Genomic DNA, 26,796 nt, shown 5'->3' on the forward strand with positions numbered 1-26,796 from the left:
GAGCCGCTCGGCCGGGGCCAGCGTGCTCGGCCGGAGCCACCCGGCTGGGGCCGGTGCCCATGTCCCGGGGCCCGAGCCGAGCTGGAGGCAGAGTTGGGGCAGGGACTTTCGGAAAGGGGTGGAGTTGGGGTGGGGCCGGAGTTGGGGCAGGGAAGGGAGCGGAGTTGGGGCAGGGGCGGGGCCCCTTGGAGTGTCCTTTTTGTTATTTTAAAAAATGGTAACCCTACCCAGCTCTGAAGGCAGCGCCACCACCAGTAGTAGCGCAGAAGTAAGGATGACATGGTTTAGTATTGCCACCTTTACTTCTGTGCTGCCGCTGGTGAGCTGGGTGGCCAGAGCAGCTGTCGCTCTCTGGCCACCCAGCTCTGAAGGCAGTGCAGAAGAAAGAGTGACAATACCGTGACCCCTGTACAATAACCTTGTGACCCCGCCCCACGACCTCCTTTTAAATCTGGACCCCCAGTTTGAGAAACACTGGTCTCCCCCAAGAAATCTGTATAGTGTAGGGCAAAAGTACACAAAAAACCTGATTGCATGGTCCGTGACACGTTTTTCTCAGCTTTGAATCTGGTAGGGCTCTACTTATACCCTAAGAAATATGAGAAGAGTGAAACCTTACAAAAACCCTAAATATTGGGAAGAAAACCTGACACTGCTTATCTCATTGGAAAGCAACTCTCAGACATTAATCTATGTTGCTAACCACCCTTACAACCATGAAGCTTGGCATGATTGCAAAACGCACAAGGGTTTTTGACCACAGAAAAATCACGAGTCAGAATTTGGCATTTGTGGCTTAGTTGTTGTGGCTCAACAAGAGTTTAAAAAAAAAAAAAAAAAAAAAAAGCGAAGAGACCTTTAATTACCTTTCTAATGAAAAAAGAATGCAATAGCTCACATGCAATGATTGCTTTTTGAAACTGATTTTCGCCTGAAACATTTATTCCTCACTCACGATGCTGTGCTTAGTTTTACATTTGTTAGAATTTCATTGCTCTTGTACTCTGATTATTCTAATACAATTTTTTCCAATACAATATTAAAAGAAATAACAGACTTTTTTTCTTTTTTGGCTTGGAGATTGAACACTAAAGACAGTGAGGAAAGGTAGAGAGAAAAGGACAACAGTGAGGATCCCGCAATCTGCCTCAACAAACGCATGCATGAGTCATGGGCCTGATTCAAAGGACATTGACTTCGACGAGCTTTGGATCAGGCTCTATAATAATACTGAGGACTGACACCTAGCCAATTTGTTGGCTAATTAACAGATAAAGCAAATATTTTAGAAGTAACAATTTGAGGATTTACTCTAAATAGTAAGCACATTCCATACTAAACACATTTCACACTCTAGTAAGGACCAAAGGTTCAGTGCTTTTGCACAAAAGAGTAGCATTCATTAAAGAGGGTTTGGAAAGAGTAGTAGGATTAGACCTAGTTATTCTGCTAAATAAATTACCAAATAGCTTGTTAAAAATTAAGTTCTATTTAAATATTCTACGATGTCATATGCTGAAAAAAGCCTGAATATAACTGCTTCAAAAAGATGAAAAAATAATGCAAAACCCATTACTTATATCACAAGAGTGCCCAAAAACTCCAATCAGAGTGGGGCTCTGTTGTGTTAGGTGCTTTACAAACACCAAGGCAGATAAGTTAAAAGCTTGAAGAGCTTACAATTGATTACTAGTTTCTTGATCCCATTTATTTAGAGAGTCATAACCTTAGTGGTGTAACTCATCCAAGTTTCTAGTCCTCTTGGAACAATTTTTCTACAGTTGGCTTTCCCTGGACTCTGGTGTAATAAGCCTTCAAAATCAGTAGAGAAATGTAAAAGAAAGATCTTAGAGCAGATAGTTATTCTTACTCATTGTTCTGTGTGTTTCATATGGTACAAGTATAATATATCTAAAAAGCTTAAGTATAAAGATTATTTAAAAATCTACAAATGGAGAGGACTGGTTTCTAGAATCTGAAAGGGCCCTAACCTCTGAAGGTTATAAACCTCAAATTACCAGTCAAACTTTTATAAAGACACTCTGAAGAGCAAGGGGCAAGAGCTACATGCTAATACTGCTTCCCCCACTCATGTTCTTATCTACTTTTGACCCCGTCCAAAAATGCTTCACTTGGAAATGAAATACATAGTCTTAAAATTTACTTGGATTATTTTTTTCTGTCTGGGGTTGCTGAAACCTCAACATCCTTGCTGTTGCACTGAACTGAGCATTGAAAGCTTTGGAGAGGGTATAGTTGAGGTTTACAATGGCACCAACATTTTATTTTCCATCTGGCTGTGTTTTTCTGACTCAGAGAGCAAATAACCAACGGTAAGTATGTGATATTCCTACCCTGCTCCTAACACAGTACACAGACACCCAAACTGAGCAGGTCCAAACTTACCCCCTCTCCCTTGTTTTTCCTTTATTGTTAGCTTAAGTAACAGCAAACTTCAGCCAAAGCTTGCTCCTGATCTTGGCAATTTCTAAAGTTGCTCCCTGTAGAACCCCTATGTTCCTGCCCCTATTTTCCCTAGTTCCTCTGCCTTAGACCTGGTGTAGACTAGAAAATTAGGTCACCATAATTATGTTGCTCTGGGGTGTGAAAAATCCGCATCCCTAAGCAGCATAGATAAGCCGACCTAAACCGCCATGTAAATAGAGCCAGGTCGATGGAAGACTTGTTCCATTGATCTAGCTTCCACTTCTTGGGGAGGCTGATTACCTATGCTAATGAGAGAATCCCTCCCATTGGTGTAGGCAGCATCTACACTGAAGCGCTACAGCAGCACAACTATGTTGCTGTAGCATTTTAGAAGTGTAGACAAATCCTTAGTAAAGCACACAAAGTCCTTTTATTCTTCTGGGTTGGTGATAACTAAATTCTCCTAATCTGGTTGCCAGTGAGTCTGCAGAAATCGCTTGGCATTTTTATGCAGGGCCTTAGCAACTCGCCCGTCAACATATGTCAATTCAGCTGGTGGATTTGAGGAAGAAGAAAATTTTTAATATTTTCATTAAATTTATTAATATTTAATGGTGCATCGTTAACCTAGCTTATAAAAACTTCAGAACCCAACCTCAACCACCAAGCAGCTCAACTGATGAAAAAGAACTAGATGGCTTTCAGATTTTACTATATGGATTTTAGAGTATTCGCTTCAACCTGTGCTAGCAAAAAATTGGAATCTTCTATCATATGAAATGAGATTTTACCAACTGTTGTTTTCAACTATCTATGACTGAGCTAAATGAGTCTGCAAGGAAGCAGATTGTTCAACAGTACCTATTATCTGTTTTGGTATGCTGTTGTATCAGCATACATACAGTAGTACTCCAGAGGCTAGAAATATTACATAAAACTCTGCAGGTCACTATTTACTGTGAACTTAGGATCCATCAATATGACCCTACAATTGATTTAATTGGCAAAATCTCTCCAAGCAAAGGCACATTGTATAAAATCTATTCATAATTTGGCACAAAGAGCTTATGCTCACCTATCAAACACAATCTGCAAACATTCCCTTTACTCGACCCAGTCTATTAATTTTTATTTACCTGCAGCTAATACAGACTCTGGCTTTTGGAGTTATAACCCCAAGCATTTGGAATAATCTGCCTGTAATATTGAAATAGGCAAATGCAGAGCCTGGTGTTATGAAACTTTTAATTTCTTATCTTCTGTAGCCTTACCAGTACAAAAAATCTAAGCTTGTACAAAAAATCTTAGCTTGTGATAGCTGAATATTTCTTTCGACTATTTTAGACTAAGTGTCTTGCATTATATTGCTTGTATGATGCTGAATTATGTTGTTCCAAGACTCTCTGTCACCTTCAAAAAGCCAGTTGTTTATTCCAGGTGTTTATCCCTATAGCAGAAATATTTCAAAAATATTTTATACATATTTTTAAGACTAAGAACAACCAGAAAAGACATACAGTTGCCAACTTGTTATTGTCATGGAGATCTGAGGTGAAAACTACATAAAACACTGTAATTTAGGCACTATCTTTTACAGGAAGTTCTGCATTGACACCACTGTATGAAATAATATAACATGACATATAGAAAAGTGGTAAATTGCTCTTGCAGCTAAAGCAATGGTTTTAAACCACTTACAAATTTTCTTAGTCATTTAATTCTGAAGATTAAGTGTCCAAGCTATTGAGAACTACAATATAAAAGTAACTAAGCAGGAGTTTGGGGAATACCTCTCATTGCTCACCAATCCATTTGGTGTTTATTAAATAGTAATGTCCAGAAAAAAATCCTATCCAGTTCCCAGTATTCAGAAACATGGGGCCTTTGGAGTTTGTGGGAATGCGGAAATTGAATCCTCCATAGGGTTCTGCCGGGGATGCAGATGACTTCCTGTATCTCAAGGATTAAAATGGCACTATAATGATGTTTACTGTGGCTCGTATAGCAGCACCACAAAAACAGTTTAAAAAACAATTTGTGGGAGATAGGGAAGATAGGAATTTTTTCAGCTATCTGATTATACTCCGAAAACAAGAGATCTCTTCCATGCAGGGACAAAACAGAACCATAGTTCAGTGTTGTTGTTTTTTTAATTAGGGAGTCTAACAAATTTCAAAGACACCTTTAGGTTGAATTCAGCACATGTAGAAAGTGGGTTTCTAGTTTCAAGGGATTTTTCACCTTGCAGTCAGAACATATTTTCTTATTGGTATAGCAAAAGCAAACCTCAAGTACATGGAAAATACTCATTCCAAGTAGAAAATCTGTCTAAACATCTAAGTAATAAATACTGTTTACAAACCACAATTCTCAAGTTGACACTATTTTTTCTAACAGTACATGCTCAAACACAAAAGAGACCTTATTATTCTCCCTTTCCATTTGCAGTCCACATGGCCAAATTACTATTTTTTCCCTTTAAAATCCAGCAGTAACCCCTAGAAACACTGCAATATATGATGTGCATCTGTGGGGAGCTTCTTGCCCCAATTATCTGAGAATTACTTCAATCATCAATTTGACTTAGCCATCTCACACAAAAGGCACTTTCAATAACCCCAATACCAAACTCCCACAAAGCATGCTTCAGATTACAAGTTTAAATCAAGAAAATATTTGTATTTATTTAAGAGAAATATTACTTAATACAAATTCAAAATTCAGATTTTATAAATACATACACACTAACTATACAGAATGAAAGTACAGAACTAAAAGGGATACAATTTCTCAGAATATACTCTCCAGAAGTAGAAGTTATTCCAGCATTTATTAAGAGGTTCCTTATTGTTTGCAGATAATGTCAGGTTACAACTGTGATGGTGCCCCCCATAAGGCTTTATGGAATATGCTTCTGATTGTATATGTGACATAACTGAAATATGTTTTAAGCTACATATGCCATGTAACATATCTATGTAAAGGTTATGATCTACTCCTATTTGTATGCATGTATCATTTTTGTATTCGAAGTTATGAATACTGGCTGTGTATTGGCTTGATTTTAACTAGCCTAGTAGAGCATTTGGTCAGCTTCTTAAGAAAAGTGCAAATTAACTGCCCAATCAAAAACCACTTAAGCCAACAATGAACTTGAAGATGCCAATCCACATCTGAGCCTTCCCAGCAATGTGGCTTGACTGATAAAAACTGAGTCATGCGTGGACATGTGGCTTGCCCATGTGACTCCAAAACTCCATCTTGGAGCTGAACTTTGCATAGGAGAGAGGAGGGGGTCTCCATCCACAAGAGAAAATTTATTTAAACCCCCGTGAGACCCCTCCATTTGGTCTTCAGCTGGCTAAAGGGATAGCCTCTCGACCCCCAAGGATACCTGAAAGAAACTGGAACAAAGGACAGTAACTACAGGGGGTGTGAGTGATTGCTGGACCCAGACTAGAAGGAGACTAGTCTGTAAAAGGAAGCTTACTGGAACTGGTGAGGTTTTTATCTGTACTCAGTTTTATTACTGTATTAGGCTTAGATTGGCGTGTTTTATTTTATTTTACATGGTAATTCACTTTATTCTGTCTGTTACTACTTGAAACCACTTAAATCCTACTTTCTGTTCTTAATAAAATCATTTTTTACCTACTAATTAACCCAGAGTATGCATTAATACCTCGGGGAGGCAAACAGCTGTGCATATCTCTCTATCAGTGTTACAGAGGGCGAACAAATTTATGAGTTTACCCTGTATAAAGCTTATACAGGATAAAACAGATCTATTTGGGGTTTAGATCCTATCGGGAGTTGGGCATCTGAGTGCTAAAGACAGGAACACTTCTGTAAGCTGTTTCAGTTAAGTCTGTAGCTTTGGGGCACGTGATTCAGACCCTGGGTCTGAGTTGGAGCAGACTGGCGTGTCTGGCTCAGCAAGACAGGGTGCTGGAGTCCCAAGCTGGCAAGAAAAGCAGGGGCAGAAGTAATCTTGGCACATCAGTTGGCAGCCCCAAGGGGTTTCTGTGATCCAACCCATCACACTGTAAAACTAGCAGGACTTTTTTTTCTTAAATAGAATGTTAATAAAGTCATGTTACAAGATCAGGGCTTGCAAGTGGTTGCATATGTTAGAGAGCTCAATTACTAAAATCTAACTAAAAATACTTCCTTTTCAGTCTATAATGACATTGATTAAGCCAAAGGCCCTGAGGAGTACTAGATTCCACTATCATGGAATTTAAGTTTTGGAGCAGCTATCTCAGAAATCCTCCTCCCACTGCAGTAATCTAGTTTTTCCTGGTGATTCACCCACTATCTCATTTTCTGTCTTTCCATCCAGTTGGGGCATACTCATTACCTTCTGCACATGTTCCTTTTGCTCCTTCAAAAGTGGGAGCTCTATTGTTTTCAATGCATATGCTTCAACTAGTTAGTAAGTATTACCTTATTTTTGATATATCAGTGCCTAGAATGTCATACAGTACTATAGATGTGGTCTTACCAGCGCTGTATTCAGAGGGGCTGCCACCAATATGGTCAGTGACATTGTGTATTTGCATATACAGTCCCAAACTGGCTTTTATTTACTTCGATGTTACCTAGCAAGCACATATCTACTATTCTCTTTGCCCTCCTTCCACCTCTACTGAGAATTTGGTTTAATTAACTTGCACTAGTAAACTAACCTATCTTCATTTCAGAAGGAGCGAGGAGAGCTCCTCCTATGCCTAACCATTTTTATTCCTCCTCTCATTTTTCCCCCCCACTTCCCCTTTCATTTCCCCTAGAGGTCTTCATGTTCCCTCTCAATTTTTCCCTTTTGACCCAACCATCTCCAGGGTTCCACGTTATGACAATCTTCCCTTTGATAACTAGCCATACAGCTCATTCAAGTTAGCAATCTTGCTCCAGTCATGTACTTCTGGGGTCCTACTGGTTTTTGGCACTACATGAACAGTAATCAGACCCTGGATGACCTAGGATTCAAGGGACCAGTGCCCTTCTTGCACACAACACCTGCCCAACACTAACAGAGTGAAACTGACAAGGATCCAGGCACACTGTTCTGAAGCAAGGCTTCTTTCACTCACTATGGAAAAGCCAAATGACAATGATGCTGCCAGTTTCTGCCACACCCTGGCATTTCTTAAAGCTCTTTCCACAAATATTGTCCAGGAATTTAAATACAATGAAATGTACAATGAAATCTACCAGTTAGATTATGATTAAAGATAAGGCTGACCTTAATTTGCCTGAAGTCTGGAAATATCACAAATTAAGCCATAAAAACAAAGTGATTGATAATATGCTTAATACACTGATCTAAAAGATTTGAAACTGTTTGAATTAGGGGCCATGTAGTATAAATGCAAGAGAGTTACTCCAGGTCCAGACTTATTTCTGATTATTATTTTACATTGTTTCAAGTGCATGGTCCTGAGTATTCTTTTTTTTTTTTTTAATGCAAACTTTTTGCTGTTCTTTAACCCTTCAGAGAATGGAGCCATTTGATTGTTTTGTTTTCCTAATTCTACTCCTGATGCAAACTCAGTCAAAAATCAGGTTTAGAATTATTTTTTAATTCTGTACTCCATTTCAGGTATCTTTATTCAGACTATTACAACACAATGTCACCTGCCATATATTATTGCTATCTGATAATCATTTGTTGCTGAAATTTCTTTCCTGGCCAATGACACAAAAATGAAAATTTAGTTATTGAAAGGAACAACCAAAAGTATACCTATTTACAGTTCAATTAACTTAGTATGCAAATGGCAAAAATTTGAAAAAGTCAAACACACAAAAAATGATTAAAACTTGAAAACTAATGCAAACATTTTTAAAGTGTATAACAATCTGCTCTTTAATGAGAGATAGAAAGAGGATTTTGTAGCCAACATTTTATCCCAGAAGCTCCAAAGATGGCTTTTAGTTTATTTTTAAAGACAGCTACACAGTGCATGCTTACAAACACATCAACAAATCTCTTAATACTAATATTTTAGTAACAATTCATGAGGAATGTCATTCCATAACAGAAAATTTCCTATGCTAAACAAAAACAAGCAATTTTTTAATGGAAGTGGCTTGACATATTGAACTATTTTATCTGCTTTCAATAATAGTGCGACCGTAGGCCAAGATCCTGCAAATACTTATGCATGTTTAACTTTACTACCCCGAATGCTCCAGTTACTACTCACAGTTGTAAAATTAAGTACATGCAGAAGTGTTTGCAGAGGCAGGATCTTGATGGCTAATTACTCTAAGAGGGAACTAATAATGGATGTTTAGATGCATCTTTCACACTACAACAGTCAGCTCAGACTTCTAACTTCTAAAAAGAATCCCCACAACAGCCTTTGAAGTTATAATAAGTTTGTTTTCATTTCAAATTACACCTCTACCCCGATATAACACTGTCCTCGGGAGCCAAAAAATCTTACCGCGTTATAGGTGAAACTGCGTTATATCGAACTTGCTTTGATCCGCCAGAGTGCGTAGCCCCACCCCCCCAGAGCGCTACTTTACTGCATTATATCCAAATTTGTGTTATATCAGGTTGCGTTATATCGGGGTAGAGGTGTATTTTAAGTATAAGAGGGAATACCTAGCTGCTATTTTTGAGTCCTTCTGTATGCAAGGAGAACCTACATAGGGGTATATGAACATTTCAAAGTCTTGTTTCATTTTAAGATAACTTTTTTATACACAGATTTATTGTGGTCTTAATATGGTTGCCACATGTAAAATAAAATGTCAGTATAAGGCTAAAAACATAAAACTAAAATATAACATAAATATCAACACAACATACTCTAGAACAGGGGTTCTCAAACTGGGGGTTGGGACCCCTCAGAGGGTCATGAGATTACTACATGGGGGGGGGGGTCGCGAGTTGTCAGCCTCCACCCTAAACCCCGCTTTGCCTCCAGCATTTATAATGGTGTTAAATATATAAAAAAGTGTTTTTAATTTATAAGGGGGGGGTTGCACTCAGAGGCTTGCTATGTGAAAGGGGTCACCAGTACAAAATTTGAGAACCACTGCTCTAGAATGTAGGCTATCTTGAATAATGATGTTTATCGGGGCTAAATACTCTGTAACTCATGCCTTGTGCTTTACAACATATTCAAGATGGTTTTATTATAGTCTAACATATCCCTTCTGTGCTATTGCTTACTTTTTTTTTTTAAACTGTTCTGTATGGTTTTTCCTTCCCACACACTGTCTACCATACACAGTGTTCTTTCTTCCCTTCTGTTTCAATTTGTTTCTTCTTCCCAACAAGACATGTTGGCTCTACTCACATTTGGAAGTGCTTGTAAAGTGAAATTAACATTAGAATTCTGCTCCTGAAAGCATGCCTCAGTGAGCAGGAGTCCTGTTTTAATCTATTCTACAAATGCCTTCATACAGAAGCAGAGCACACAGGTTCAGCAGGCAAATGAAGCTCATACACAGAGATGTATTTTCATATGAGTTCTCAGGCATGAAGCCATTGATTTTCATTAGTACAAAGTTACAACATTCAAAACGTTACATAAAGGTAAGACAAGCATCTGCCAAACAAACCTGAAAGTATTCCTTTAAAGTTCATGTATACAATATGGAGTATTTCACAAGAATACAAAGCTCTGAGAAAACATAGTCATTAACAGAGACAGCTGCAGGTGAGATACTGTGGGATAACTGCCCACGATTTCCCAGAATGCACTCCCTTAAAAGGTTAGGCAAAGTGCTAAGTTGGACACAAAAATAATTGTGCTAGAAAAAAGTTGCTGTGTAGACACAGATAAAAACTCAACCAGTTAAATCTGAATTTTCCAAAGTGTTGGGTATGAACTGCTTTGGGGAGGGGGCAGAATAGTGGCTCACAATGCAAGGTTAAATGGAGGGTGGGGGACAGAAAGTTTCTCTTGCCTAAAGAGGAGCCCTTTGTAATGTGCACAGGCCTAAAAGTCTGTATAGCCTCTGCTGATATTAAGATTTCACAATTTTGTAAGTTTCCACAGTTACTGTTCAGAAACTTGGAGTTGCCACGAAACCAACAAAAATCATACCAATTACTCCGCTGCTGCTTGAGAAAACTGAGTGTCAGCAGAGGCAGATAGTGGAGCTAATCACTGGAGAGAAGTACTTGAACCACAGAGGTTGGGATAGCAGAGTAAAGCAGAAGAATCTCTTCTGGTCACTACTGCAAGCAGCTAGGAGCAGACGAAAGGCTACAGTGGTGAAGACCTCACAGTGGCCAAGATGCTTGTAGGATCAGAGAATTATTCTTCTCCCTACCTGGGGGTGTGCACATGCATTTCAATCACATTAACCCTACCTGGCTAGCTCCTGAATGCACTGTTCAGAGATATACAGATAACTAGGAGCTCTGCGGGCACAATGGAGTAGTCCCACGCAGGATTAGATATGGTAATCAGCAGTTTTAATTGCACCACTCGAGTTCTGGTATCTGTGACATCCCTTTTTCACATAACGATCACTCTATATCTGAACTCTCAAGCTTCATCCTGCACACCTTCACTAGAAGAGCCTGAGAGCTTAAATTCATAACTTTGCTGGACACTAAAAATCACGGTCTTAATAAAGATACTGGATAAGACGGTTACTCACCGTTGTAACTGTTGTTCTTCGAGATGTGTTGCTCATATCCATTCCATTAGGTGTGTGCGCGCCGCGTGCACGATCGTCGGAAGATTTTCTACCCTAGCAACACCGGCGGGTCGGCTGTGGAGCCCCCTAGAGTGGCGCCTTCATGGCGCTGAATATATACCCCAGCCGACCCGGCGCCCCCTCAGTTCCTTCTTGCCGGCTACTCCGACAGTGGGGACGGGGGGCGGGTTTGGAATGGATATGAGCAACACATCTCGAAGAACAACAGTTACAACGGTGAGTAACCGTCTTTTCTTCTTCGAGTGCTTGCTCATATCCATTCCATTAGGTGACTCCCAAGCCCAACTTAGGTGGTGGGGTCGGAGTGAGACATTGCTGTGTGCAAAACCGCTGATCCGAATGCAGCATCGTCCCTGGACTGCTGCACTAGTGCATAGTGAGCTGTAAACGTGTGGACTGATGACCAAACCGCCGCTCTACAAATGTCCTGTATCGGAACATGTGCCAGGAAAGCAGTCGAGGAGGCTTGGGCCCTCGTGGAGTGAGCGGTGAGGTGCGGTGCTGAGACACCTGCCAGGTCATAGCAAGTCCGGATGCAAGACGTAATCCAGGAGGATAGGCGTTGTGAGGAGACCGGTGAGCCTTTCATTCGGTCGGCCACTGCAACGAAGAGTTGCGTCGTCTTTCTAAAGTGCTTTGTGCGGTCAATATAGAAGGCCAGGGCCCTGCGTACGTCCAGGGAATGCAAACGTTGATCCTGGCGAGTAGCATGTGGTTTAGGGTGAAAAACCGGAAGAAATATGTCCTGGTTGATATGAAATGGAGAAACCACCTTAGGGAGAAAGGCAGGATGTGGACGAAGCTGCACTTTATCCTTATGGAAAACTGTATAAGGGGGCTCGGATGTAAGCGCCCTGAGTTCAGAAACGCGCCTTGCTGAGGTGATGGCTACGAGGAAGGCTGTCTTCCAGGATAGGTACAAAAGTGAACAGGTGGCTAGTGGTTCGAATGGAGGACCTGTGAGTTTGGAGAGAACCAGATTGAGGTCCCACGTCGGGACGGGATGACGCTGTTGTGGGTACGTCCGGTCTAAGCCCTTGAGGAATCTAACGACCATCGGGTTAGAGAATACCGAGGACGTGAGTTCCCCTGGGTGAAAGGCTGATATAGCGGCCAGGTGAACTCTAATTGAAGATATCGCCAACCCTTGCTGTTTTAGGGAGAGGAGATATTCCAATATGAGAGGAATAGGTGCCTGTAACGGGGACGTGGCTCGTTGTTCGCACCAACAGGAGAACCGCTTCCACTTGGCCAAATACGTGGCTCGTGTTGAGGGCTTCCTACTGCTCAGCAGAATCTGTCGGACAGAGTGCGAGCATTGCTGCTCTGCCTGGGTGAACCATGGAGCAGCCACGCTGTGAGGTGGAGTGATTGCAGGTCGGGGTGACGCAGCCGGCCGTGGTCCTGAGAGATGAGATCCGGACATAATGGAAGCGGGATCGGTGTCTGAACCGAGAGTTCCAACAGTGTGGTGTACCAATGTTGTCTCGGCCACGCTGGGGCGATCAGAATTACGTGTGCCTGGTCTCTGCGCAATTTGAGCAGTACCTTGTGGACCAGAGGAAACGGAGGGAAGGCATAAAACAGGTGGTCTTTCCAGGGAAGGAGAAAAGCATCCGAGAGGGAGCCCGGAGCTCGACCTTGTAGGGAGCAGAACACGTGGCACTTCCTGTTGTCTCGCGATGCAAACAGGTCTATCTGGGGAAACCCCCACTTCTGGAAGATGGAATGTATGACGTCCGGACGGATAGACCACTCGTGCGTCTGGAAGGACCTGCTGAGTCGGTCCGCTAGAGTGTTCTGGACTACAGGGAGGAACGATGCCGTGAGATGGATTGAGTGGGCGATGCAGAAGTCCCACAGGCGAATGGCCTCTTGGCATAGAACTGACGAACGTGCTCCTCCTTGCTTGTTGATGTAAAACATGGCCGTGGTGTTGTCGATGAGAACTAACACACAACGGCCATGTAGTTGATTGAGAAATGCCTGGCACGCCAGGCGCACCGCCATCAGCTCCCGAACATTGATGTGCAGGGCTAACTGGGGTGCAGTCCACAGGCCCTGGGTATGGTGTTCGTTGAGATGGGCGCCCCAACCCAGAGATGAAGCGTCTGTGACCAGATGCAGAGAAGGTTGTGGGGCGTGAAATGGCATCCCTTCGCAGACCACATTGTGATCTAGCCACCAGGTGAGGGAGGTCAGGACCGAGTTCGGGACCGTGACCACCATGTTCAGGCTGTCCCGATGTGGACGGTATATTGATGACACCCAGGTCTGGAGTGGGCGAAGCCGAAGTCTGGCATGCCTGGTTACGTACGTGCAGGAAGCCATGTGACCCAGCAGGGTAAGGCACGACCTCACCGTGGTAGTTGGGAAGGCCTGTAGCCCTTGAATGAGGCTCGTGATGGTGCCAAAGCGGTTGTCTGGCAGGATGGCTTGTGCACGTCTGGAGTCTAGAACTGCGCCGATGAAATCTATTCTCTGGGTAGGTTCTAGAGTGGATTTGTCCTTGTTGAGTAGGATGCCCAACTCGTTGAATGTGTGCACTATTCTGTGGACGTGAGCTTGAACTTGCTCTTTGGTGCGACCGCGTACCAGCCAGTCGTCTAGGTACGGGAACACCTGTATCTCCTGCCGACGAAGGTACGCTGCTACGACAGCCATACATTTCGTGAACACTCTTGGGGCCGAGGATAGGCCGAAAGGAAGGACTGCAAATTGGTAGTGCACCGTGTTTACCACGAATCGCAGGAAGCGTCTGTGAGGTGGGTAAATTGAGATGTGAAAGTATGCGTCTTTCATGTCGAGGGCGGCGAACCAGTCTCCAGGATCGAGGGAAGGGATAATGGCCCCCAAAGAGACCATGCGGAACTTCAACTTTACTACGAATTTGTTGAGTCCGCGCAAGTCCAAGATGGGCCGCAGACCTCCTTTGGACTTGGGGATCAGGAAGTAACGGGAATAAAATCCCCTGCCCCTTAACTCTATCGGAACCTCCTCTATGGCCCCCATGGCCAGGAGCGTAGAAACCTCCTGTATAAGAAGTTGCTCGTGAGAAGGGTCCCTGAAGAGGGACGGGGAAGGGGAGTGGGAGGGGGGGATAGAAGAAAACTGGATAGCGTATCCCTTCTCCACCGTGCGGAGGACCCAGCGGTCCGAAGTTATAAGGGACCAAGCACGGTGGAAGTGGGAGAGGCGATCCCGGAAGGAGGGGGCTGGATCCTGGGGGATGACTGGGGCGCCATCCTCGACCGCACCTTCAAAAGTTCTGCCTGGGGCCTGAAGGTGGTCTAGGTGGCCCTTGGTTTTGGCCGGGTTGAGGGCCGGTCCACCTTCTTCTACCACCTCGCCCTTGCCTCCGGGTAGAGTCCTGTCTCTGACGAGGCGGGGGGGGGGGGTAGAAGCGCTGAGGCTGCGGCCTAAATGGTCTGCGCTGAGGGCCCACAACATGCATCCCCAGGGAGCGCATGATTGTTCTCGAGTCCTTGAGGCTCTGCAGGCGAGAGTCCGTCTTGTCCGAGAACAATCCATGTCCCTCAAAGGGCAGATCCTGTAGGGTTTGCTGCAGCTCCGGGGGCAACCCCGAAACCTGAAGCCAGGAGATCCTCCGCATAGCGATACCCGAAGCCATGGTCCTCGCAGCCGAGTCCGCTATGTCCAAGGAGGCTTGCAAGGAGGTCCGAGCCACCTTCTTACCCTCCTCTACCATGGCTCCAAACTCCTCCCTGGACTCTTGGGGAATCAACTCCTTAAACTTCCCCATAGAGTTCCAGGAGTTGAAGTTGTAGCGGCTCAGGAGCGCCTGCTGGTTCGCCGCTCTAAGTTGCAGCCCTCCGGCTGAGTAAACCTTACGGCCAAACAAATCGAGCCGCTTAGCCTCCTTTGATTTAGGCGCTGCAGCCTGCTGACCGTGGCGCTCTCTTGCGTTCACTGATGCCACCACCAGTGAACATGGTTGGGGGTGGGTGTACAAGTACCCATAGTCCTTAGACGGGACAAAGTATTTCCTTTCCACCCCTCTCGCTGTGGGTGGGATAGAGGCAGGAGTTTGCCATATCGTATCCGCATTGGTTTGTATCGTGCGGATCAGGGGTAACGCCACCCTCGATGGGGCATCCGCTCCGAGGATGTTCACGATAGGGTCCTGCACCTCCACTATCTCCTCCGCCTGCAGGTCCATATTACGGGCCATCCTACGCAGGAGATCCTGGTGAGCCCGAAGATCTATCGGAGGGGGACCTGTACATGACGTGCCCGCCACTGCCTCATCCGGAGAGGAAGAGGAAGATGCCTCCGGTGGTACTGGATCCAATGAAGGGTCCTGATCCCCCTGCTCCTGGGCCGGAGCATCACCTGTACTTGGATCTATGGTGTCGGGTGGCGTGGACACGGAAGCCTCCATGCCCCCTGGCGGAGGCCGAGAGATGGTGGATTCCGGGACCCTTCTAACTGAATGACCCGAGCGAGAGGTCGATGGTATTGGAGCCCCTTGCTCCTGGTGGTACGCCCACGGGGTCCAAAACGACCAGTGAGATGGGCCATGAGAGTGGTCCTCTGCCATCTCCTGCCAATGGCCCAAGTTCCGTTCCTCGGCTTGCCCTTGAGGGGGGTATGCCGATCTCGACAGGTCCTCCGAGGAGCGAGACACCGATCTTGATGGCCATGGCGGTGCCGAGAGAGACGAGACGATTCCCGTGGGCTGCGGTGCCGCACGGTGCCGGTCCGGAGATGATCTATCTCTGCGCGGTGCCGGCGAACGGTGCCTGGACCGCGATCGGTGCCGATGATCTCGTCGGTGTCGGGAGCCGGATCTGGACCTCGACGAGGACCTGGAGTATGCCCGGTGCCGGGAGCGGCCTCTCGACGTCGAGCGTCGACCGTAGCGGTGCCGAGAACTACGTCTCGACGTTGATCGGTGCCGACGATCATAGCGGTGCCGAGACGTAGAGCGGTGCCGCGACGAAGATCTTGGCCGCGAGTACGACCGGTGCCGAGGTGATATTCGGTGCCGGGACTGCGAGCGGCGTGGGGACCTGCTTCGGGACCTGGTCCGGTGCCGAGGTTCCAGCCCTTGCGATGGAGGGCGCATCAGGGCAGGTTTCCCCCTTGACTGGACCGGGCGAGTCAACGGTGCCGTCGGTGCCAGTGGTTGAGACGGTGCCGGCTCTGTGAGAGCTATCAAGTCTCTCGCCGCCACGAAGGTCTCCGGAGTCGACGGGAGTTGTATTATCTCCGGTCTCGGTGGAGACGCTATCTGCACCGGACTCAACGGCCTCGGTGCCGGAGTCGACAGTGCTGGAGGCACCTGTTTCCGGTGCTCCACCGGCGGATTCGGCTCTACCCCCGGCACTGGGGGAGCCGGCGCCTTCAGCACGGAGGTCCCCATCTTATGGGCTTTTTTATGCCCCGGGGATAATGACCGGCGTCGAGGTACTTGCTGCGGTGCCGACGAGGTCCGGTGCCGGGGAGGCTTGTCCGACACCACCCGCGCGGTCGGCATTACCGGTGCTGCTGGGGCACTGCGCACCGAGGCGCTAGGTGCCGTGGCTTGGCTCGTAGAGGGAGTGTCCGGACTAAGTGCCGCCTCCATCAGGAGTTGCCGGAGCCGAAAGTCCCGCTCTTTCTTGGTCCTTGGTCTGAAGGCCTTACAGATCTTGCACTTATCTGTTTGGTGGGACTCTCCCAGGCACTTCAGACAGGAGTCGTGCGGGTCGCTCGTGGGCATAGGCTTAGTGCAGGATGCGCACTGCTTGAAGCCGGGAGCTTTGGGCATGAGCCCGGGCCCGCGGCCGGGGGAGAAAGGGGGAGACGACCCCCTTAGTCCCCTGGACTACTATAACAACTATAACAACTTTAAAACTATTTAACTATTTAACTACAAACACTAGAACTATAACTATAACTACAACTGCGAATAACTAACAAAGCTAGGGAGAGTGGAGGACAGCTATGCCGCGCTCCACAGTTCCAACGACCGTCAGGGGCGGTAGGAAGGAACTGAGGGGGCGCCGGGTCGGCTGGGGTATATATTCAGCGCCATGAAGGCGCCACTCTAGGGGGCTCCACAGCCGACCCGCCGGTGTTGCTAGGGTAGAAAATCTTCCGACGATCGTGCACGCGGCGCGCACACACCTAATGGAATGGATATGAGCAAGCACTCGAAGAAGAATGACAACTTATTACAACAATCTGTAACTCACTAACCCCCTTTTTTTGTCCTATGACTAAAGCTGTGAGTCCGTCACAGAAGTCAAGGATTCCGGGACTTTCCAGGACTTCTGCAGCAGCCAGTGCGGCTGGCCGGGGGCCACCTGAGCAGCTCAGGCAGCCCCTGGGCCAGCCGCAGCAGCCGCTACTGGGGCAGTCTCGGTTCCCAGCCAATGGGAGCTGCGGGGCCGGCGCTCAGGGCAGAGGCAGCACACGGAGCCCCCTGGCCACAACTCCACCTAAGAGCTGAAGGACATGTCCCCATTTCTGGGGAGCCGCGGGGAGCCTGCCAGCCCCACTAAACCTCCCCACTCCCCCCAGCACCAGCAGGGGTCCCAGGCCACATGCTGCCATGCCCCCGCCTCCAAGCACTCTCGGTGCCCGTGGGCCGCTCTCTCCCCCCCCACCTCCCCGAGCACCCTCAGCAACCCCAGGCCACCCCCTCACCTCCAGAGCATCCAAGATTTAGTCAGGGGTATATAGTACAAGTCATGGACAGTCATGTACTGTGAATTATTGTTTACTGCCCGTGACCTGTCCATGACTTTTACTAAAAATACCCGTGACTGTAGCCTTACCTATGACTCCAGGGGTGTTAATGGGCCACTTCACCTTGAATGTGTTTACCACTGATGTTAACAATCTGTTCCACCTTGTATTTAGCTGTGACACTCTGAGTACTTTTCCCAGACCTGAGGAAGAGCTCTGTGGAGCTCAAAAGCTTGTCTCTCTCACCAACAGAAGCTGGTCCAGTAAAAGGTATCACTTAATTCACCTTGCACCTCTAATCTTCTAGGACCAACATGGCTACAACACCACACTGCAAATCATTGAATAATTATTCTGAGAAGCCAGAGTGACTTAAAGCAGTTTGAAAAATTGCTGGAGACCAAAAATAATTTTATTTAAATGGTTTAAAATTAGATATATACTGAAAATTGTCTCTGTACCACTTGCTATTTGGGACATTCAGCACATTAAAAAAATTATTATGTAATTTTTGATAAAATATTTCAGTTCACCTGTTATATTAGGCAAGTTATACAATGTGCAAACTGAAAAGGGTAAAAAGTCCTAATGTTGGCCAAAATGGAAAGGAAAGAAAATCTATCAAGCTTCTAAAATATTATACACAATACTCTAGTGTTTGACAGAATCCTTTTAATTAAAAAGAAGAGGGGAGGAACATACTCACCGTTATCTTTGCTGCTGTTTTCTTCAATTGTCATTTGTTCTGCCAGCTCAGACAGTGACTCATCAATGGTCTGGCTTCCACGCAAGGTTAGGGAAAGTCTCCTCTTAAACTTTTTCATTCTATCAATGATCACTCTGGCTTAAGGAAGCCTGTACAAAAAAAAAGGAGGGAGTGGAATTCATTATATTATATTATATAAAAAACATAGGATATTAGTAGAATTGAGTTACTGCGCACACTGCTACAATCCAAAAAACAAATAAAAAGTTGCAAAATAAATAAATGAAATATATAAAATGCGGGAAATATTGCAGATGGTTTACTTGTATACACATGATCTTTCGGCTTTATGAAGTCTTTTTTACTGGAATTTAAAATACAGAAAATCACATTTTAGGTTTTGAAATCAAGGCAAATACTCATTTTAGCACTTATCCATTCCTACTACATAGCCTATATAAAAAAAATTGTATCAAGGAATTTGTACACCATTTTAAGAACATAAGAAAGGCCGTACCAGGTCAGACCAAAGGTCCATCTAGCCCAGTATCCTGTCTACCGACAGTGGCCAATGCCAGGTGCCCCAGAGGGAGTGAACCTAACAGGCAATGATCAAGTGATCTCTCTCCTGCCATCCATCTCCATCCTCTGACAGACAGAGGCTAGGGACACCATTCCTTACCCGTCCTGGCTAATAGCCATTAATGGACTTAACCACCATGAATTTATCCAGTTCTCTTTTAAATGCTGTTATAGTCCTAGCCTTCACAACCTCCTCAGGTAAGGAGTTCCACAAGTTGACTGTGCGCTGCGTGAAGAAGAACTTCCTTTTATTTATTTTAAACCTGCTGCCTATTAATTTCATTTGATGACCCCTAGTCCTTGTATTATGGGAATAAGTAAATAACTTTTCCTTATCCACTTTCTCCATCACTCATGATTTTATATACCTCTATCATATCACCCCTTAGTCTCCTCTTTTCCAAGCTGAAGAGTCCTAGCCTCTTTAATCTCTCCTCATATGGGACCCGTTCCAGACCCTTAATCATTTTAGTTGCCCTTTTCTGAACCTTTTCTAGTGCCAGTATATCTTTTTTGAGATGAGGAGACCACATCTGTACGCAGTATTCGAGATGAGGGCGTACCATTGATTTATCTAAGGGCAATAATATATTCTCAGTCTTATTCTCTATCCCCTTTTTAATGATTCCTAACATCCTGTTTCTTTTTTGACCACCTCTGCACACTGCGTGGACATTTTCAGAGAACTATCCACAATAACTCCAAGATCTTTTTCCTGACTTGTTGTAGCTAAATTAGCCCCTATCATATTGTATGTATAGTTGGGGTTATTTTTTCCAATGTGCATTACTTTACATTTATCCACATTAAATTTCATTTGCCATTTTGTTGCCCAATCACTTAGTTTTGTGAGATCTTTTTGAAGTTCTTCACAGTCTGCTTTGGACTTAACTATCTTAGCAGTTTAGTATCATCTGCAAACTTTGCCACCTCACTGTTTACCCCTTTCTCCAGATCATTTATGAATAAGTTGAATAGGATCAGTCCGAGGACTGACCCTTGGGGAACACCACTAGTTACCCCTCTCCATTCTGAGAATTTACCATTTATTCCTACCCTTTGTTCCCTCTCTTTTAACCAGAATTTGTGAATTAGAAATATGTTCAGAAAATTACTACTAAAATTGTTAGCTAGTAACTTTACAAGGTAAGGCACTGTTTATTTTACTATATAATGCACCAAATTAATACTGAAGACGATTTTGAAATAGATATAGCAAGCTATATATGCCAAAATAAATAATTGATGAAGAGAGCTGCAGATTATAGTTTTACAAGGTAGCTGATTTTTACACAAATACATTGTACCTTTAAAACATCCCATATTAGTTTCTATGTAATTTGCACACTAGTCTGCACATGGATTTGTGTTTATACCAGTATCTTACTAGGGTCCTGATCCTGCATCAGGATCCACTAGTACAGATCCTGTGTCCATGCTGAGACCCAGTGAAGACAAATGAAGAACTGAACAAGCTAAAATCGGAGAAAATAAATTTTTTTTCTCTAATTTCTTTCACTTTAATAGTTGTATGTGTTACTACTATTGTGATTAAAAAAAATCTTTGCATTTTTATTATTTATGAAGACATTTCTTTTAGTCTTTGGTTTTATTAAAACTTTTTATTTATTTATTTATTTTAAATTTTGGCAGATTTTAAATTGACTTCATTGACTCTGCATTTCCAGATCCAAAGATAAGATCAGGGCCTATAATTTACTGTGAAAAATTGAAAACAAACACTGGATTTATATTTATTAAATGAACACACCTTAACTTTGGCCCAAAGTTTAGAAAAGTTTAGAAACAACTTCCACAAAATAAATTAATTTCTTTTGTTTTTTAAAATTCCAATGAGAAATTTTTAAAAATGTCAATTTAATCACATTTCCATATGAAATTTATTTTTTAAATTTACAAATGACAAGTAGCTACAAATATAAAAAAATAGAGAAAATGTTATTTTTCTCTTTTTCAGTATGTTTCCTTTGTGTATTTGGAAACACTCAGTACACAGTCAGAATCACTGTTCTGTTGAAGGTCAGTTTAGCATTTCCCATCTTGGAGGTGCAACAATTCTCCAGAAAGGACCATATTTTTGGAGTTTAGTGTACCCACCCTACACACACCCACATCATCTATCATCTGAAAGCTTATTTTATGTACATTTAGATGAGGTATGTTGTGGGTCTATCAAGTGGTGCAGTAAGCCAACAGCCGAGGAGACACAATGGTACCCAAAATGAGAAAGTGTCATTTTTTGTGCAGAAACACCTCAACATGACTGACTACAGTTTATACTTAAAGTTAATTTCAACATCTTAAGGTGGTGCTTACTGGTCAAAGATACCAAATGGCAATGTATTAAAAGATTTGGAGTTGCATGGGCTAGTATTTTTTTCCCGGTACAAAATTATTAGATTTTGTTTTACCCTTTAGATTGTTGTTGTGATGTTTTGAGGTCACAAAGAAATAAAATTTTATGTCTTGAAATAATATGTAGAATCATTGAACAAAGAGAAAAATGCAAATATTACAAAGTGGCTATTTTAACATGTTGATGGTGTCATTGTTTATCCCTATTTCTATGGTAACAGTACCACCTGACAGCTCCACATCATATGTCATCTTAAAGTAGCCATAATAAGCTTTCAAATGATATATGATGTGCATGTAAGTAGGGAGGGTACATTCCATCGACCAAATTAGTGGTGTCTGCCACTCACCTATCTCAAGCATGAGTATGACACATGGTTCCCACTCTGAGGAAAGCTCATGTGCTTTCTCATCCTAACAGTGACAATACAGTAGAGCTGCTGCTATTCTTCTACATTTGGGGTCTGCACAGTACTGGGGAGTGCTGGGAGCTTGGCAGAGTGAGTGGTTTGTGGAAGTCCGTTTTATCTCCCCAAGATCTTTGCAGAGGTCCAGAGCACCTTGCAATATTGGAGGCAGCCTAGTCCTTTGGTTCTTCAGAAGCAATAAAACAGAAAGCATCCAACAGACAGCCCTCCCCCCCCCCCAGCAAGACTTGGCGAGAAGGCAGAAGACATTCAGCAAGGAAGGTAAGGAGAACAGTCCACAACAAAGCAAGAAGTAATAAACTCTCACAATCACTAATGTTGATATCAGAAGAGGAATGGAACCATCCACCTCTGCCAAAGCAAACAGCACCAAGAAACAGAGGCCAGTCTGTAAAGGCTGAAGTAAAGTAAAGGCTCTACCTGAAGTGAAGTAAAGGCTGAAGAAACATTTCCCAACCTCCTGACTCTGCCTCCAGTTTCCCCCATGGGAGCAGGGAGTAGAAGTAAGCTGTGGAGTTGCCCCAGCCTCCTCTAAATAAGCCGTAAGAGTGAGAAGCATGGACAACAGGGGCCTGGAGAAACCCCACCCATCAAGCCCTAATATAGGACCTAGGACAACAAGCAGTGAGTTTCTTTATCCCTTGTCCCTTTCACAGAAACAGGAAAGGAACAAGGATGGGAGAGCACCATGTGCAGAACTCCCCAAACTCAATCCCCTCCACAGAACTGAACAGCAGGAGACAGTGCCAGGGAGAAGGGACAAGGGCAGGTGGGTGGGATGGATACTTATATTCAGGGCTGGTTCTAGGGGTGCCCCTGAGCACCAACTTCCAGGGGTACTGGACTGCTAAGCCACTTTGGCATTTTGTTTTGTCGCACTGCTCTGATGGGCTGGTCATGGAGTTGGATTGGGAGGGGAGGGGACCTCAATTGCTAGGGGCGGGGGAGGGATAAAATGAGAACAAGGAAGGAGGGAACTCCTGTGCAGAAAGAGGCAGCAAGAGAGGCAGCAAGAGATACAACAGCAGCAGTTATGAGTAGGACAATTATTTAGCTGTAGCTGCTTACAGATATGTGCACAATAGGCCCTTACTCCCCTTGCTGTGCATGTATTTATCCTCACTTGTATGGATCTTTCATCCAGCAACAGAGGAGAATATACAAAACAAGAAGATCCAGTGTAAAGGTGAAACATTTAATTGATACTCATCGTCTAAACTGAGGATATGCAAAAAGTAAAGTAAAACAGGATTTTAAAAATCATGTCACTGTAATAATCTATAATGTTTTTAGTAACATTATTAACAACATGACTTTTAAACGGATGGTATCCCTTTAAGCTGAATCACTCTCCTTCTTGTCTATTTATATGGAGCGTTCTAAACAAAAGGGTAGAATCAGATGGAGGCGGGTGGTGGTGGTGGGAGAACACATTCACAAAAGGAAACCATACATATGTTCTTAAGTGAACACAGAGAGACTAGATGGCACACTGTGCTAAGTACATTCAGACATGGATTAAGACAGGATCTTTGGGACTTGAGCCCAGAAGTCTGAGAAGGCCAGATGCAGCACAGAATCAGCGACAAACAGAGCCTGTCCAGGGACAATGTGGTAGGGAGCAGAGGAAGGAAAGATGATCCTGTCCAGGAATGACATCAGTATGGGTAGAAAGAGACAGGAGTCCGGCAGTGGAAGGTTTTGGAGGGGAAGAGGATACTGGACCACTGTACAAACTCAGCCCAGTTACGTCAGAAGTTTTTAAAAGTATTTTGCCTCTTACCCTAGTCTAAATTTGTACACAAAGCAAAACCGCATCACAGATCTGACCACTTCACAATTTCTGCTCAAGAGGACCCATGACTAGAAAAGCAGGAGTTTTGCAGGCCACGACTAAGGAACTTTGTTAGAGCAGTACGGGGAAACTTGGATAGTGACTCGCTGTTTCAACTGATGTTAATACCTTGCATTCAAGGACAGGAAATTCTCATTTTAAGAAAATGAATTTAAAGAACATTCCATTGAGAGCATTTATACTTCCTGTTCAGGACTTGCTTATTGCATCAAGAGAGGTCTGGAAATATGTGCATTTCTGTGCTTATTTTTTCCTTTCCAAAATGATGGACCTAAATTTTTCCCTCCTGGGAAAGGACAGACTAGATGTGTGTAATTTTAGTTCACTGTACTAATGTCTTCTTTGAAGCCTATATGTCCCAAACTGTGCTCTTCTCAAAAAGCACAAAAAGCCTGTGAGTGGATCTAAAGAACAGCCTATCTAGGTAACACTCTACCTAAGGCAGTCTGACAGCCAGACAAGTTCTCTCTGATTTTCCATGTGGGCAAAAACTGAGGATAACAGATGCCTTTACATGGAAACAGGATACCACAATGAGCTCTGATCCTGCACAGATTTAAGAATATAGTGGTTCTACTGATGAAGTAAAAAAGTAAAAAAAAAAAAAAAATACTACATAGATCAGTCTTGTACTGGCAGATGCATGGGGCTAGATCAGCAGTTCTCAAACTTCATTGCACCACACCCCCCCTTCGGACAACAAAAATTACTACACGACCCAGAAGGGAGGACCGAAGCCTGAGCCCACCCAAGCCCCGCTGCCCTGGTTTCTGATTTCCCCTAATTAAAAAAAGTAAACACTTCTTTATTCAGGAAACAAAGAAAATCTGATTTAAATCTAAAACTAAGTTACTTTACAGTTACCTATTTGGAATCAATAGCTATGACTAGATGCAACAAGACTGCTGATTCTTTTCCCTGGAACCCTTACCAACTGCAGAAAGAATCTGCACTGTCATTTTATTTTTTGAACTTTATAACAGAGCATAATATTTATGACTGTTCCATTTTTTAAAATGCAAGGAATATATTAAATCTATACTAAACAAATTGTCTTCAACCTAACTATTCTACAGTGGAATGTCAGATATTAAAGACACACACTTGAATGTAACTAATGGGAATCCTAGTTTTTGTAGACAGACAGAATGAGGACACAAACTATCTGATAAGATACAGCAAAACTGGCAGAGACATATTTGTTCCATCCATACGCCAATGTGAACTGAAGCAAGCAACACTAGATTAAAGAGATTGATGCTTTTTATGAATATTTGCAATCTGCTGTTATATAAGCCTCCTTTGATATTTTGCTCAGAAATAAAACACTATTGCTTCCTGAGAAACCCCAACTCACATTGCTGAACCTTAGCTTTAAATACACAATGGCTGTAAGACTATGAATATTTTTCTACACAGAAAAATGTACTTTCCATCATCATCACTATTAATTCATAAGAGTTAAAGATATACATATAAAATTAGGATTTCAACAGATCTAGGAACGGTCCTTCCCCTTACCCACAATATTGTTTAGCCATAATCTCTAGAGCAGGGGTCAGCAACCTTTCAGAACTGGTGAGCCGAGTCTTCATTTATTCACTCTAATTTAAGGTTTCGCTTGCCAGTAATACATTTTAACGTTTTTAGAAGGTCTCTTTCTATAAGTCTCTAACATATAACTAACCTATTGTTGTATGTAAAGTAAATAAGGTTTTTAAAATGTTTAAGAAGTTTCATTTAAAATTAAATTAAAATGCAGAGCCCCTCGGACCGGTGGCCAGGACCCGGGCAGTGTGAGTGCCACTGAAAATCAGCTCACGTGCCGCCTTTGGCACGCGTGCCATAGGTTGCCTACCCCTGCTCTAGAGCATATCACTGAAAACAAATTGTACTTTATTTCATTTTAAATTTGAACTTATCCATATGACCCAGACTAGTAATACCAAACTCTCTCCATTTCAGGTTCTCCATTCCCATTTGGTTGAAGCTACCCCCCCACTTAGCAATATCAAAAAGGGCAGGTGGTCATGTTTGAGGCACACTGAGGCATTGTGACCTCAGGATGAGAACCCAGGGGCACAATTGTACAGAGCTTTGAAGGTAGTGTCAAGAAGCTTAAATTTGATATTAGGTGGGAAACCAATGGGATGTTATTTGCTTGCAAATAGCAAGGGAAGTGGTCCACACAACTAGGAACAGAAAAGGCAATGGTCATGAGATAATCTCTCAAATTCTGTCCATAGTGTAACAGAGTTTGAAAATTCCCAACCTAATTTCACTTTATCTTTTATTTTCCTGATGTCACCTAAATGGTTCGTCTTCTGGTAATCTTAATTTACCTAACTATTAAACAACTTAATTTTGCAAACCTTTCCAACCGCACTAAAAAAAAGTATTGCCCAATTTCTTTAGTCTGATGGAACTGGCAATTTCGATAAATTATTTGTTTCCAAGAGCAGGCCGCAGGAACTTTCTGGCTGCCGCTTCCTGCAACTCCCATTGGCCGGGAACAGCGAACCGCTGCCACTGAGAGCTGCAGGGGGCTGTGCCTGCGTATGGTCAACGTCAGCAAAATGTCTCGCGGCCCACAATCAGATTACTCTGATGGGCCGCAGGTTGCCCACCACTGTGCTACATGATTTTAGAATACATCAGGATGCTTCACAAGCATGCAAATGTTGGATCAATTTGGTAAGTTTTATTATATTAAAGAGGTCTGTTACTGAACTTGTGAAACAGGGCTCTGGGGACTGCTGGTTCCAAGGACCACTCAAGTTGATCCTGAGATGACCTGCTGACTGAGTCTTCCTCCACGCTCTCCTCTCCTGCTAGGTGAAGGGCAACTGTGATAGATATTCTTTGGATGTAACACAGCCATAGATTTCTTGCCTCCCAGACAAGAACTGGGAATGCACACCTCCCTGCTTGTTGATGCAGTACATGGCTATAGTGCTGTCTGTAAGCACCTGTGCTACATGGACAAGCAAAAGGTCTCGAGGGCCCAGGTCAATACTCTAAGCTTCTATATGTTG

General features: G+C 43.7%; 1 protein-coding gene across 3 annotated transcripts in view; it reads right to left on the reverse strand.

The window, feature by feature from the left end:
• The window catches only part of CDK17 (cyclin dependent kinase 17), a 167,361-nt gene that overhangs the window by 71,803 nt on the left and 68,762 nt on the right, over positions 1-26,796 (reverse strand). For all 3 annotated transcript variants that reach the window (XM_054028505.1, XM_054028525.1, XM_054028515.1), the window contains exon 2: positions 18,521-18,669. In XM_054028505.1, coding sequence (XP_053884480.1) covers positions 18,521-18,638 — 118 coding nt within the window. In that variant the 5' untranslated portion in view covers positions 18,639-18,669. The remainder of the gene's footprint in view (positions 1-18,520; positions 18,670-26,796) is intronic.

The sequence above is a fragment of the Malaclemys terrapin genome, chromosome 1 (assembly GCF_027887155.1).
Source record: "Malaclemys terrapin pileata isolate rMalTer1 chromosome 1, rMalTer1.hap1, whole genome shotgun sequence".
NCBI lineage: Eukaryota > Metazoa > Chordata > Testudines > Emydidae > Malaclemys > Malaclemys terrapin.